At 45.9% G+C, this 15,617-nt stretch overlaps 1 protein-coding gene across 2 annotated transcripts in view; it reads left to right on the forward strand.

Annotated features, from left to right (window-relative positions):
* Limd1 (LIM domains containing 1) overlaps nucleotides 1-10,702 on the forward strand; it is a 50,419-nt gene extending 39,717 nt beyond the window's left edge. For both annotated transcript variants that reach the window (XM_032911290.1, XM_032911291.1), the window contains 6 exons: nucleotides 78-145; nucleotides 995-1,057; nucleotides 6,278-6,408; nucleotides 6,842-6,893; nucleotides 7,434-7,502; nucleotides 8,406-10,702. In XM_032911290.1, the coding sequence (XP_032767181.1) occupies nucleotides 78-145; nucleotides 995-1,057; nucleotides 6,278-6,408; nucleotides 6,842-6,893; nucleotides 7,434-7,502; nucleotides 8,406-8,543 (521 nt within the window). In that variant the 3' untranslated portion in view covers nucleotides 8,544-10,702. The remainder of the gene's footprint in view (nucleotides 1-77; nucleotides 146-994; nucleotides 1,058-6,277; nucleotides 6,409-6,841; nucleotides 6,894-7,433; nucleotides 7,503-8,405) is intronic.
* Nucleotides 10,703-15,617: the final 4,915 nt, after the last annotated feature.

The raw sequence follows: 15,617 nt of genomic DNA on the forward strand, positions 1-15,617 counted from the left end.
AGGGCCTCTTTCTTTAAAGCTATCTTATTAAATATTAACCTTCTTCCTTTTACCCCATCTTCCTGTTTTTACTTCAGGCAGGAAGTTAAGAGGAAAGGCCTTCTATTTTGTCAATGGCAAAGTATTCTGTGAGGAAGACTTTTTGGTGAGTATTATCACACAGACTGTGTGGGTGAGGGTGGCTTAGGGCAGGAGCCTGCGAAGTCCAGATGGCAGGAGATGGCTTCTCTGCACTTCTGGTACTGATATCAGAGGGCCATTCCGTCCTCAGGCCTGCCTGAGTAATCTGAGTCCTGAAGCAGAAGATAAGCTACAGGCCTTATTCATGTATACACGTGCCTCTTTCCCAACCCGTGTGTGTGCGTGTGCGTGTGTGCATGTGTGCGTGTGTGCGTGTGTGTGCGTGTGTGTGTGCTCAGCACACGTGTGTGCACGCACGAACACACACATGCACGCACACACACCATGCACACACACACGCACACACATGCACACACATGCATGCACACACATGCCCACACACACATGCACGCGCACGCACACACACACACACACGCATGCACACACACACATGCACACACACACACGCACGCACACACACACATGCACGCACACACACGCATGCACACACACACACATGCACGCACACACATGCACGCACACAGGCACACAGAGTCCAGGTCCCAGCTCTGTCTCAAACTTAGTATATCTGAGGTGGGGCCCATAAACTTACTTTTGTCTTACTTTGTCCAAGTGATTCCAAGGATCTTGTCTTTGGGAATCTTAGAGATGAGGAATTAAAGCCTCTCTGTGTCACAAGAGTTTAACATGGCGAGGGGCCCAGATACAGCTGCTAGGATGGGGGCCCCTGGACTACCCTGGACTCAGCACACAGTTTCACACCCTCAGGGGAATCACAGGTTTCTCAGGAATCCCTCCTCCCCTCTGCAGCTGGGGAGGTGGCTGACTCATCTTTCTTGTCTCTCCTCAACAGTACTCTGGCTTTCAGCAGTCTGCGGACAGGTGTTTTCTTTGTGGACACCTGATTATGGACATGGTGAGTGAGCCCTGGTGAGCGAGCCCTGGGAAGGAGGCTCTGTTCTCTTTCTGGTTCCGGTCACTGCTGGTTTTATTTAAAGAAGTCCTTTCCTGGTGCAGCCAGTTCCTCTCTAATAGATGCTTTTGTTGGCTTGGACCAATGCGATTTTAACCATGCACACAGCCGTGATTCAGCTCACACTGGCCTACATCTGGTTTCTCTGTGATCACTGGCTTTCCCGATGAGGTGCTAGGGGCAGCCTATTTTACTTGCAGAGGTCTCAGTCACCTGGGAGTCAGGTACAGTCAGGTGAATGTGGTTGGTTTTTTCTTCCAGCACAAATTGTCCCTAAGAAAGCACCTGGCATTCATACGGACAGGGCCTAGGCTTTCCTATCCCATTTTATGCTAGGCCACTGGTTCTTCTAGGCTGTCTGAGTCTCCATTTTTGTTTCATAAGTGAGAATAATGTTCTCTGTGGAATCAGGTGCTGAGGTCAACAAATTGTTTACCATTGGAAACTGGTAAAGCGAAAAACCAGAAACAGGAATGTAAGAGCAAGGGGGATAGCTCAGTGTCAGAATGTGAGAGTTAGGAGCATAACTCTGTCAAAATGCTTGCCTAGCATGTATGTGCCTCAGGGCTCTATCCTTAATCCTGGGAGGAACAAAGAATGGTCCTCATAGCTGGGTTCCTCAGAGGCTGGGTCCTTGTGTTGTTTCCTAGGAGCCACTCTCTGTTAGATGAGTTTTGTTTCATTCACTGAGCTCATCTTCACTTAAAAGAACGTCTGAAGGGGCAGGAAAAGTTAATCCAAAGATCTGGGCCTGAGTGAATGGAGGGTTCCTCTGAGGAGTTCAGCAGCTTATAGGAAGCTCCTTTCTTGGGCTGGGAAGAAACACAGTGGCCCATTGCTTGCAGAGCATGCTGAAGGCTCTGAGTTCAATCCCAGTGGCAGCAAAAAGAAAACAGTCCTTAATATGTCAATCATGGTAAACGGTTAGTGAGCTGGAAACATTCATTCCATTTTGTGTTAATGCAGTGATCTCATTCTGGAGAGGGGAACTACCAATCATGATCATTTTTATTATTTTCTTTCATCTTTTTGTTAAGAAATAACTCAGAATAAAAGGCACAAGTCCTACTGATGAGTGAAGTTTTCCTTGTGCACCTACCCATGTAATCACATTTCAACTTAAAATGTAAGACATTGTTGAAGCCCAGAAAGTGTCCCTTTGCTTCCTCCTTTGAGATCCTTCCTTACAGAGGCCATAGCAGCTCCAGGCTCCATTGCTACCCTTTGTTTGCTGGTTTCAGAACATCCCACAAGTGGAATTGTAGAACCTAGACTCTTAAGATACTCCTTTCCTCACTTAAAAATATGAGCTGGGCGGGGGGTGGTGCACGCCTTTAATACCAGCACTTGGGAGGCAGAAGGAGGTAAATCTCTGAATTCAAAGCCAGCCTGGTCTACAGAGTGAATTCTATGATAGCCAGGCTACACAGAGAAACCTGTCTCACACAAGCAAACAACAAATAAAAACCAAAGAAAGAAAAAGAAGAAAAGAAACTGTCATTATATGATTTACATGCTTTGTTCACTATATAAGTAGTTCTGTTGTTTTTGTTTCTAAGTAGATTTCATAGTAGATTTCGTTGTATAGTATATGAATTAGGGTGTTTGCCATTTTTGAACTACTTGTGCACAGAGCTTCTGCTATTTCAGAGTACTCTTGTGCATGTGGTTTTTGTTTTTCCCTTTCTTTTGCTTTGTTTTGAGGTGGTTTCATGTAGCCCAGGCTGATCTCAAACTTGCCAAATGGCTGAAATTACCTTAAACTTATTTAATTTTTTAAATATTTATTTATTATATATAAGTACACTGTAGCTGTCTTCAGGCACACCAGAAGAGGGCATCAGATCTTATTACAGATGGTTGTGAGCTACCATGTGGTTGCTGGGATTTGAACTCAGGACCTCTGGAAGAGCAGTGCTCTTACCACTGAGCATCTCTTCAGCCCTGTTTTAATTTTTTGAAATTGAAGAATGTTTAAGTTTTTGCTATGTGGACCAAGATGGCCTCAGACTTAGAGAGAGACACCTGCCTCTGAGTCCTGAGATTAAAGGCAGGTTCCATCATGCCTGGCCTGGCCTCTGCCTCTGAGTCCTGAGATTAAAGGTGTGTTCCATCATGCCTGAGTCCTGAGATTAAAGGCAGGTTCCATCATGCCTGGCCTGGTACTGGGTGTTGAACTTTGGGCCTCATGGATGCTAGGCAAGCACTCTACCAACCGAGCTACATTCTCAGCCCTTGTACATGTCTTTGATAAATGTGCTTTCTTCCTGATTATACACTAACATTTATAAAGCAACTGTGAACAGATCTCTCCCTGTTTATGTGGAGTCCCTGCTACCATTTAGGCCTTGTATACAACAGAGCTTAGCCCTGGGACAGCTGTAGCCTCATTACTAGCCAAAGCTTCTCTGAGTGTCTTACTTAATTAATTAGCTAATTAATGAATTCTATTGTTGTGAATAGATACCATTACTAAGCAAGCTTATAGAAGAAACAGTTTACTGTGGCTCACCAGAGGGTGAGTTCATGATTATCTTGGCAAGGAACATGGCAGGCAGGCATGGTACTGGAGCAGTAACTAAGAGTTTACATCCTTGCCCAAAAGTAGGAGGCAGAGAGCTAACTGGGAAACTGGGAACCTGACCTTCTAATCCTTCTAAATAGTTCCACCAACTAGGGATCAAGCATTCAGATATGTGCCTATGGGACCCATTCTCATTCAAACTACCACACTGAGGAGTGTGTGTGTGTGTGTGTGTGTGTGTGTGTGTGTGTGTGTGTGTGTGTGTGTGTAGTCAGGCAAGAGCCATACCCCTCTACCTAAGAGTGACTCCTAGCTTTAAAACAGAACTCTCATCTCCTGCCAAAAATTCTAATACAGAGTCCTTTAAAAAGACATTTAAAATTTTTTTTACTTCTTAAACTTATGTGTATCTCTGTGTTAGTATGTGCACAGGTATGTGAGTGACCATGGAGGCTAGAGGGTATCAGAACCCCTGGAGCTGGAGTTACAGGTAGACAGTGAGTCACCAGATGCGGGTGCTGGAAACCGAACCGGCCCTTGACTTAACTGATGCGCCCTCTCTCTTGCCCCAGAAAGACTCTTGCAGACACTCACTTAGCTCTGTAGCAGATCCCCAGCCATCCAACTCTGTATAAACTGTCTGAAAACACCGTGTTAGTAAAGGGGTATGTTCTGAAATAGATCCTATTCCTCAATGCCAGAATGTTAGAAGCTAGCCAGGGTGTAGCAAGGTGCATCTTCTTTTCATTTGACTGAAGGCAGTGAGGATTAAGCTAATCTAAGGGTCTCCTTTTGCCTTTGAGAGGAAGTGCATTCCAGTTACCAAGTGGACTTTTGGAAGCCCTGCAGTTGTTCCTCTTCTTTGGCACTTTGCCAAAGGGGTTTTAGGGGTAGTAAAGCCCAGTGGGTAATGAGGAAGTCTGAGATCCAAGGTGGGAGAGCAGAGTAGTTCTCCTGTGCTCCCTGGCTGGGATGTGTGGTACCAGTTATCTAGTCAGACGTCCAGTGGGAGGACCTGGGTTGTAGCACATCTCTTCCAGTCTTACAGTGTCCTGGAGAACTTGCCTAAGTTTCAGGTCCCCCTCCTTAGGCCTGTTTGAAGGCTTTCTGCATGGCTTAATACCAGCTGTTGATGACTGCTCTGTGTGTTCCCTGCAGACTGGTATTGGGTGCTCCTGTACATGGTGATGTCATAGTTCTGTTATTTTTGCTGTTTCATGGCCCAGGTAATTGCAGAGGTAAATCTCCCACTGAATCACCAAATATGCTTTTAGCTACAAATTACAGAAATCTCTTGACTCTAATAGCATGCATCGGGTCATCCTAAAACAACAGCTGCTAGACATTACGCCTGGTGATTCTGCATGAGGAGGTCTGGGGTGGGGTCTGAGAACGCTCATTTCTCACCAAGCTCTCAGGTAGTGCTAAGGTTGCACATTCGGGGATCACACTTTGAGAATAGGACTTTACAGCCATTCCCAGTGAGTTCTGTTACTGACCATGACCTCACCAAGGATTTGCTTTCCTTCCTGTCTCCCTCCTTCCTTTCTTCTATTTTTTCTTTCTCCTCCCCCCTCCTTTCCCCTCTCCTCCCCTCCTTCCTCTCCTCTCAATCCCTTCTCTTCTTCCCTCCTGTCCTTTCTCTCAGTACCTTCCCTCTCCCTTCCCCTTTCCGCTTGCTCCCTACCCCTCCCCTCCCCTCTCCTCCCTTCCCCCTCTCCTATCTCTTCATTTCTGTTTGCCTCCTCTCTTTCCTCTGTGTCTTGGTTGTTTCTGTTTTGGATGGTGGTTCAAGTTATCACATCCAAATCAAATGACACTGAGAGAAAGGAGGCCTTTGGGGCTTTTCCTGAGTTGTGTTTTTAAAAACAAGGACAACAAAGGGACTTTGTCTATCACACTTGGATTTGATTGATCAGGGCTCCAGCCAGGCCTCTAGGTTGTCACACTGCAGAATTTAAGCTGCATGGAAGGGGTACCGGGAGTCAATGTGGAGGCTTTGTCCAAGTTCTCCTAGCTCCATCTGGAATTTTCTTTCTTTTTTTAAAAATTAAATTACTTATTTATTTTATATATGTGAGTACACTGTAGCTGTCTTCAGACACACCAGAAAGTGGCATCAGATCCCATTACAGATGGTCTCGAGCCATCAAGTGGTTATTGGGAATTGACCTGTGGGAGAGCAGTCAGTGCTCTTAACCTCTGAGCCATCTCTCCAACCCTGGAATTTTCTTTCATTTTTCTATATACTTACTGCATTCCATAGCAGGGGTGGATTCTTTTGTGACCAGCTTTAACTGGTTTATTGCTGTTTCCCAATGTTCGGGTCCCAGGACAGGCTTAGCCCTACCTAGCATTGCTTCTTAGGAGAGAACAAGTTCCCTGCTATGAGGGAGGGATCAGACAGGAGTCTCTTATTTCCTCCAGTCAGCACTGAGAGTCTGCATAGGTTCCTCTTTGATCCTCTTCTGTCAAGCAGACCAGCCCCCTCTTAGCCTTTGTCCAGGGCAAGCTCTGGGCTAGGTGGAGTCTGTTGTTGTGGTACAGCTGTGCATTAGGCTCCTTAACCAACGTGTTCCTCTTTCTCCGTGTCTCTCTTCCTTCCTTTCATCTCTGAGTTGTTTCTTTTGTGTCTTCAGATCCTACAGGCCCTAGGGAAGTCCTATCACCCTGGCTGTTTCCGCTGCGTCATCTGTAATGAGTGTCTGGATGGGGTTCCTTTCACCGTGGACTCTGAGAACAAGATCTACTGTGTCCGAGATTATCACAAGTAAGGGGAGAGGAAGGGAGTAGATGGTAACCTGTACACAGGCCCACTGAGCTCAGCAGAATGGAAAGTATGCAGAAACCAGCTTGAAATATGTTTGGTGGTAAAGCAGAGCACAGAATGGTAATCAGAAGATTCAACAAGCCTGTAGCCCCAGCTTTACCCAACTTCACCAGGCGCCAGGTCAGGCTTAGCCTACCACTCTGTCAGACCAGCCCCGGTAGCTGTGCAGGAAGCAAACAACCAGCTTCCCCTTTATTCCTAAGGGAGCAAGAGGCAGCCAGATGCTCCTGTAGCAGCCAGGAGGAGTGTTCCTATTCCAAAGAGTGAGCCTAGCTCCATATTACCTGAGTGCTGGCCATGAGGGCTTCCTGGCAGGTCCGGGTTACCGTTTATTCTCTGGTTACAACACAGTGTGCGCTGTGTTCTCCTACAGGGTGCTGGCCCCCAAGTGTGCAGCCTGTGGCCTTCCCATTCTTCCACCAGAGGTAAGATGCTTTTCTGGTTCTGCTCATAGGTCTTCAAAAGACTGGACTGTCTCCCTCGAGTCACTCAGACGATCTCTGACCTGTTCTTAGACCTTTCAGCATACTCCTCCAATGCCCAGTACTGTCCCTTTCTCCTGGCTGGCTTCCTAACCCCAGGTGTTTCTTGTGCCTGTTTGTCTGGATAGCCAGGCCAAACTCTTTTAATGAACAGAGGGACAGAAAACTTGTCTTTTCTTTGGCTTTAAAAAAGTAAATATCCCTGAAACCCTGCCTCAGTGAATTAAATAGAGTGAAGGAAGAAGACACTAAACATAGACTTCTGGTCTTCACAGGCACGAGCACACAAGTGTGTGCTTGTGCAATGCAATCACTAATAAATACTTATGTAAACAATCAAATTCAATTAAGTTAAAAGAAATGTCCCCATTGGAAGACCACTATTACCCTACAATCTCTTCCCACCCTGTTGCTTTGTCAGTAGTATTCCATGAACTTACAACTGGCCTCTTTGCATGTCTTGCTTTTTTTTATTTGTCCTAGGGCTCAGACGAGACCATCAGAGTTGTGTCCATGGACCGAGACTACCATGTAGAGTGCTACCACTGTGAGGTAGGTCCCTTCCTGCCCAGCCCTAAAGCCTACCTTGTAAAGACCTCCTGGGTCATGGGACTGAAGTGGTCACCAAGATCTCTCTGAAGTCTGTCTGGGGGGGTGATAACAGATGCATGTTAGGAAGTTCTATGCATTACAAATTCAAACTGAGGAAGTTCTGATGCTTGGAATTGCTACCCTGAAGGTACAGAGCTCAGAGGACTGTGTGTAGTGTGGGGTTCAAGGTTACACTGTCACTCACATGTATGATGAGGATGGGGGAAAGAGATGTCTTTCCTCCTGGGTGCAGAATGTTCCATCAGAAACTTCTGTCTGAACTGAGCCCTGGAAATTGTGGAGAAACCCCTTTTGGAAATAGGTACATCAATTGGTGGGTATTAAGATGAGGGGGTAGGGGTGGGGCTTCTCTGACCTGTGGGATATCCTACATTGAAAAAAACCGAAAGTGCCTCATGACTGTCAGAAAAGCCAGAGGTCATGCTGTACCAATCTTCAAGGTAGGAGGATCAAAAGTTCAAGGTCATCCTTGACTGCAGAGCATATCTAGCCTGGGCTACATGAGACATCATCTCAAAAGATGGGGGATGTGTGGGATTAATTAACCAGCCTAAAAGATGCATGGTATTATCATCTCAACCTGTAGTCCATAAAAACTACTCGTTGATAGTTTGCCATCTTCTTTGGGTCTTCTGTCTGGGAAGCCTGGTGTATGTTTTTCTGAAGCTTCATCTCAGTTCCAGCCATCGAATTTGCAGAGCTCCATGGTGGCAGGTAGCCACTGGCTCTTTCTCCAGACAGGAGCTGCCTACAGGAAGCCCCCTTTGGTGACTGGGTGGACCGTGGTTTCACATTACTCTTGCAGTCTGCTTTGTTTTCATGGAACACTCTTCCTCCTTTCAGGACTGTGGTCTGGAGCTCAATGATGAGGATGGTCACCGCTGCTATCCACTGGAGGACCACCTGTTCTGTCACTCCTGCCATGTCAAGAGACTGGAGAAAGGACCCTCACCTGCACCCCTCCACCAGCACCACTTCTAGCAAAGAGACAGTGGGGATGTGGGGCCAGCCTGCCCAGGGAGGTGTCTGTGTAGCACTTCTGAGCTTCCCCACAGCTGGGGCACAGGAAGAGGAGGGACAGGAGGTTGAATTCCTGTGTGTGTGAAGGGTATCATTCTTTTAACCACAGCAGTGTGCACTCCCCATCCAGTCCGTGTGTTTTCCAAGTGCTTTTCTCTATTGCCACACTCTCGCCAAATCACTCAGGAAGATGCTCCAGCTTGCACATGACATAAGATGGGGTCTGTGTAACTGGACACATCCTACTCCCTGGAAACAGGTTTTCAGATTGTGTTGGGCATATTCCACAGTGTCCCTAAAGAGAAACAGTGGTGGAGGTGAGCAGGAGAATGCCTGCACCCAGATAACCCTCACACAGCCTGTGGTGTGACTTCACAGTTCTGTCCACTTCAGAGCTTTAGTTCTTCTGAGGATGCTTCAAACCCTTAACTGCATTACAGCAGGAAAGAAGCACTGCATATATTTGCTTTGTACCTTGGAGTTTGCTTGGTGAATGAGAGCCAAGCTTAGACATCTGGGAGGCTGGGTCTCCCTGCTGTGCCTCTGCAGTTCCTGCTGCACCTAAGGCTGGGGCAGAGGCCTGCCCTGCCCTGCCCTGCCCTGTCCTATATAGCCAGCTCAGAGAGAACTGGTGCAGGCACCAGGCTTCTTGTCCATGCTTGGTGCTGTGTTTTCATTGCTTCCTCCAGTCTGTGACATTGGAGTTGCTTCCTCAAGGCGAGTCTGAGGATCTCATGCCCTCAGATCCCTGTCACCTTGTTCAACTTCTTTGAGTATGAAGGTTGGGAATCCCAGTCCATATCCTGGGAGAGAGCTCCTTCCAGAAGGAAAGTGTTGTGTGTGAGATCTCAAAGCTAGCACCAGAGGGAGTGCCTGAGCTTGTTTCACAGGCATCTCTCGGCCACCTCTCAGCACAGATGGTTTGATGAAACCAATGTAAGGTACACTGCTTTAGTCTGGCTTTTATTCCTTTGTTATTTCTCTCTACCTTTTCCCACACACAAAACATACCTCACAGATAGTTTTCACCAATCACAGATCAGAGAGGAATTCATCCATGATATGGAGACTGTTGGTGTATCAGCAGCTCCAACTCTTCACTACAGCTGAGCAGTACAGCTGCAGCACGAGGCCTTCTGAGAGAAGATGCAACTGAAATCAACTCTCTGGCCTCGTGTGCCTCTGCATTACTGGCTCCTGGGGTAGCCAGGCTAAGAGGGAGACCACATGCTGACAACATTAGGACCACCTCTGAGGTGGCTATGTTGGCATACCTGTCCTCCCAACATTTGAGAAGCTGAAGTTTGTGAAGTAGAAGTTTAAGGCTGTCCTCAAATACATGAGGCCATGACCTCACTCAAAAAAACTTAAAAAAGAAAAAAAAAAACAAACTCCACCCAGCACTGAAGAACATAATTAACTTTGCCTATCACTTCCTGAGGCCACAGGTCAGTGTCTCCTTGGACGTTCAAATGGGTAAAACTGGAAAAACAGAGTGAAATGGGTTTCCATCTGCTGTTTTATCTTCAGGGAGTGCCCCATGACTTGTGTCAGGAAGGCTGCAGTGTCTCACTTCAGCAGTCAGGCTGGGTACCCAGCAGCTAGCTTGGGTGCTGAAGCACGGTCTGTAGAGCCCCTGCCACATATGAATGTGGCCTCTTGACTAGGTCCAGTTACACCTGTATGTTATTGCAGTCCTACTGGCCACCATTGTCTGTCCTTTGGCCAGGTGTTACTTGTTTCCTGTTCTAGACAGAGCCCCTTAAATAAAAGCTATGGATATATAAGGCCACAGAGGTAGACCCTGAGACTAGCCCTGGTTTTTCTCTTCCAGTTAGTGAGGTTGGCTTTGGAAAGGCTGGCAGGGAAAGGAAATGAGACAATATGTCTTTGCCTTCATTGAGGTTCTGGTATAGTCTAATTTTGATTCAAGATGATTGATGAAAATTGCATTGGAATTAGTGTCAGAAATAGATGAGATTTTTTTGCAAATTGAATAATTTAAAATCTGTGATTAATTTTTAAATGAAATTCCTGATTGAGGCGATTCAGATGTGTTTTCAAATACTACATTTTATATTATCAAAAAAGCAATAAAGGAATTTGCAGTTTTCCCAGAAGCCCCAGGACTGTCTTTGTTGCTTGCTGGAGAAGGCACCAGTAGGGATCTCATATTCTTTGTTTCTCTCAGGCCTGTGCACTAAACCATGAAGATATATCCACTTATCTGGGATTTTAAATGTTCTATAAATTTTGGCCAGATAGAGCTGTAAGGAGGTTATACTTATAGGTAAGTAGGAAGGGAACACCGTGAATTGGTAGGGAGGCTGTGCTTTGAAAGGGCAAATAGCTTTTTAAAGATCTCTGTACAACTCTTGTACCTTGGATAAAAACAAGGAGATGAGGCAGTCCCACATCCAGGACTCGTCTCTGCCGTCACGCTCCTCATTCTGACCCCTAGGTTTCAGAAGACCTTTCAGCCTTAACAGAGTCACTGGCTTCCTGTTAAGTATGACAAGACTTTACATTCTCCTTGCTAGTGCCTAAGTGAACTCCTCTCAGCTGAGTCCTGTGAGGGGCCAGTGTTGAATCCCAGGTGGCTGGCAGAAGAATCAATGTTTTGAAACTTTCAGTATGGCCATGGTTTTGTATGGCCTTAAATCACACAAAATATGAAACAGGATTGTAAAGACTCAGGATCCACAATCCTTTGCAGGCATTACACACTGTTCCAAGTACCCTTTCTCACTCAGTGAGAGTGCGGTCTACCAGTTAGATCCCTTGCAAAGAACAGTGTGGGTGGGACTTGCCTTCAAACTCTGGTTGCAGAATACACTTGTAAAAACTCTCAGGCGGAGAGAGTTCTGTCAGTAAAGTGCTTGCATGAGGACTTGAGTTCAGTTCTCGTAATCCATGTAAGAATGCTGGATACAGTGGTGTGGGAAAGTGGGGGAGGGCATGTGACATACTGGTAGACTAGCTTCCTGAGAAGAAGAAAAGTTCTGATATGAAGTTGTCTCAGTTAGGGTTTTACTGCTGTGAACAGACACCATGACATAAGCAACTCTTATAAGGACAACATTTTAATTGGGGATGGCTTACGGGTTCAGAGTTCAGTCTATTATCGTCAAGGGAAGAACATGGCAGGCATGGTACAAGAGGAGCTGAGAGTCCTGCATCTTCATCTGAAGGCTGCTAGCAGAAGACTGGCTTCCAGGAAGCTAGGATGAGGGTCTTAACGCCCACACCCACAGTGACACACCCACTCCAACAAGGCCACACCCACTCCAACAGGGCCACACCTAATAGTGCCACTCCCTGGGCCAGCATATAGAAACCATCACAGAAGTGTATGCTGGTTTCCATCTCATAAACGCTTCTGCCACTGTCAGTATCACTCTACCATTATGACACCCTGGAACTTGGAATGGGGAGTGGTATCATCATCATCAAATCCAACCACCTTCAGGCATTTGAACACCTTGGAGCCAAGACAGTGGAAGAAACCGTTCAGCCCCGTGATTGAAACAGTAGTGACAGTGACTGTGTCTCTCCGTCAGGCCTTATCCTGCACACCCTATGTTCTTTATCATTCTTCTTGTAGACAACTAAGGCATGGAATGGGAAGTAACCGTCCAAGATGAGTGGCCAGTAAACAGCAGGAACAAGACCAGGCCCATTCCAGACAGCCATCCAGAGAGAGGTCCTGACCCCTCTTGCTGCTGGAGATTAAGTCATCTTCTATGGTATCGTTCATTAAGGCCTGTCCGTAAAACCCCATCATGAGGCTGTGAGGAGGACCTAGTCCCTGCTCTCTGTTGGGGTTTGTATTGGTTTCTATTCAAATAAAATACCGTAGAACCCACATGTATTATAGTTCTCCTACCTTAGGTTACCTTTCAGAGTGGCTAGGGAAGAAGCTCTGCCTTCAGTGTCCCTTTTCTCATTGCTGTGACAGAAAGCTTGGCACGAGAAGCTTAAGGGAGGAGAGGTTTCTTTGGGTTCATGGTTTCAAGAGACATAGAGAAGGCGTGATGATCAGTGACTCAGTAGCAGTAGAAGCACAAGGCAGAAGCCCTTTGCATCCTGGCCACCAGAGAGCAGTGTTAGGGAAGAACCTTCAAGGCCTGCCCCCAAGGACCCACTTCCATTAGCTAGTTCACAGTCACACTGGTCCCACAACTTCCTGCCCAAACAGTGCCACCTACTGGGGACCAAGTGTTCAAACAAGTTTTCCGGCTCTTGGGGCTTTCATATTTGTGGCTGGGGTTGTACCACTCTGAGCCGCCTCCTTGTGAATGAATGACTTTTGGGATTACCTTTGGGTGTATCCATGTAATCTAGAATAATCTCCCTATCTCTGGATCCTTAATCTGAAATCTCATTTTGCTTTGCATAATAACATAATCATAGATCCTGGGTATTAGGACATTTTGGAAGGGACCATTCTTCAGCCTACTTTGGATTAAGTCAAGTTCCTTTGGGGGAGGGTTGCTGGGGGAGAGATGAAGTAGTATCCATGGGATGACATTCCTTCAGGCAGCTAAAAGTGAGTTTCCTGAAGTTGAGTGGGTAGGCACATGTACTGTGTGTTGAAAAAGGTCAGGGAGCATATACTGAAGGTCTCACTCAGAAGGGCTCGATTTGTGGTACTTACTAGAGAAGAGCAGGTAATGTGGTTTCCCACAAGTGTGCCAGATAGTCTAAGGCGCTGTTACCACTAAGTTACATACATGTATCATCCGTTGAGAAAGTTTCAAAGACAAATGGCTAGGGCATAGTATGTCACACAGAGTGGCAGGTCCACGAGTCTAGCGGCTCAGCAGGCAGATGCTGCAGTGCAAAATGGGCGGCAGTGATGCTAGTAATCTGCAAATTAGACTATCTGGGAATGCAAAATTTCCAAAAAGCTGTGTGCACATAAGTCACACAGGTGCACTACAAGGAAATTAGGCTAAAGGTGCGAATTTGTATTTACTCACCTTTAAAGTATTTCCTTTTCTGAACATGCCTATTTGAGAACCTGAGTTTGGTCTTTAAAAATCGTAGAAGAGGGCTGGAGAGATGGCTCAGTTGGTAAAGTGCTTTGATATAAGATGAAGACCTGAGTCTGATCCCTAGAATTCATATAGAAAATACTAGGAATGGTGGTGCACACTTGTAAATGAGGCAGACAGAAACTGAGAAAAATCGCTTGATCTTTGACCTTTACATGCCTATGTTCATATGTGTACATGTGCACGAACGTGCGCGCGCGCACGCGCGCACACACACACACACACACACACACACATTCCTAATTCTGTCTGACTTACTCTCCATCTTTCAGTCTCATTGGATGTTCACAGAGGCCTCAATTAATGTAGAAAGGCCAAACTTTTGAGTTTTTAACCTGTTTAGAGAGCCTAAGGAGCCCTCTGCAGGCCAGTGGCTAATCAACTGGAAGTATTCTTTTACGAAAGCCTTATGAAGCAGGCTACAATTTAATATCATTTTATTAAAAGAGATGGGGTTGGAGCGAGATGGCTCAGCAGTTAAGAGCACTGGCTGCTCTTCCAGAAGTCAATTCCCAGCAACCGCCCAGTGCCTCACAACCATCTATAAGGGGATCTGGTGCCCTCTTCTGGCCTGAAGATGTATATGTAGCAGAACACTCAAATAAAGAGAGAGGGGTGTGGTGGCGGGGAACTATCCAATGAATTGGGAGCTGGTGAGCTGAAGGATAATCAGGGATAGAAATGAACTGACATACCAAAAAACATATGACCACCTTCCTTCCCACTGTGGGGTCCTCTGGGAGTTCACTCAGCCTCTATCTGGCCTGCTTTAAAATTAAGTGCTCACGACCTTAAGCAAGTTTAGTTTCCTTTCCTGGAAAAATGGGGTCTAAGTGGGAATTTTGTAATTTTGGTTCTTTTAAAAAACACAGAAATATTATGGGTATATGTTTTTGTTTTAATCCCAGATGTGGGGATATAGGGCTGCTTTACACCAGGTGAATGTGTGCCTTGTACTCTAGCAGAGGCATGATTTTGACAGCAGCAGATAGTTTCTGCAGCTGTGTGATGTTTGGAATTCTGGGGACTTTTTGGAGGGTATCCATGCTAGGGCCCCAAGAGGTGGTGTAGGTTGCTGTTTGGTGGTTGGATGGTGGTGTTTGCTGTTGTTTGTGGTTTGTTAAATAGTCATGTGCAAAGAAGAAACAAGAAGAATAAGTATAACTTTAATTTCTTAAAATCTTAATTTTAATGATGGCTTTTAAAGATTTTAACCTCCATTATAGCCCACCACCCATCAGAGATAGTAGGAAAAAAAGATATAAAAAAATTGGACCTATTTAGAAAGGTTCTTTAGGGCAACTCCTGTCTGTGTTGTCTGAAAATCGACAGTTCAGTTCACAGGGTAACAGACAAAGACGACTTGATCCACTCGTGAACATTTTATAGATAACACCAGTAGTCTAGTTCGATAGAATCAGGTTAACAATGGTGATACAACCTAACAGAGACATCTAGGCCTCAGAGTCAACAGGAGAGACCAACAAAAACACCAAGAGAAGTTCTCGGCTGTGCCTCTCAGAGAAGCAAAGATCGGCGAAGACACGAGACCCACATTCATTACACAGCTAGCTGTACCAGCAAGCCAAGCTGTCTTGTCACTCTGTCCTATTTACACCTGTCAAACATTGTGTGTCCTCCATGTGCCTTGCCTCGGCAAAGGTCTTGCCTCCAGTGAGCCCGAGTCCACGGAGTCCCAACAAATGGAGCTCAACTACACAATGTAAGACCAACCAATATGTATGTGTGGTTAACAAAGAATCTTTCATTGCAAGTCCTTCCACATGTTTGCCTTAACAGAACATCCTCTCTCCTGTGTCTGATTTAGTGAAACATTCTTTCTTTCTTGAGTCTGCCTTAGTCTTTGACTTGTGTCCACTTCCAAAACAAACAAACAAACAAACAAACAAACAAACAAAAAACAACCCCCCACAAAAAAAAACAAAAACACTCTTTTACACGTTTGCCCCAACAGAAC

This window comes from Rattus rattus, chromosome 8 (genome assembly GCF_011064425.1).
Source record: "Rattus rattus isolate New Zealand chromosome 8, Rrattus_CSIRO_v1, whole genome shotgun sequence".
NCBI classification, from domain to species: domain Eukaryota; kingdom Metazoa; phylum Chordata; class Mammalia; order Rodentia; family Muridae; genus Rattus; species Rattus rattus.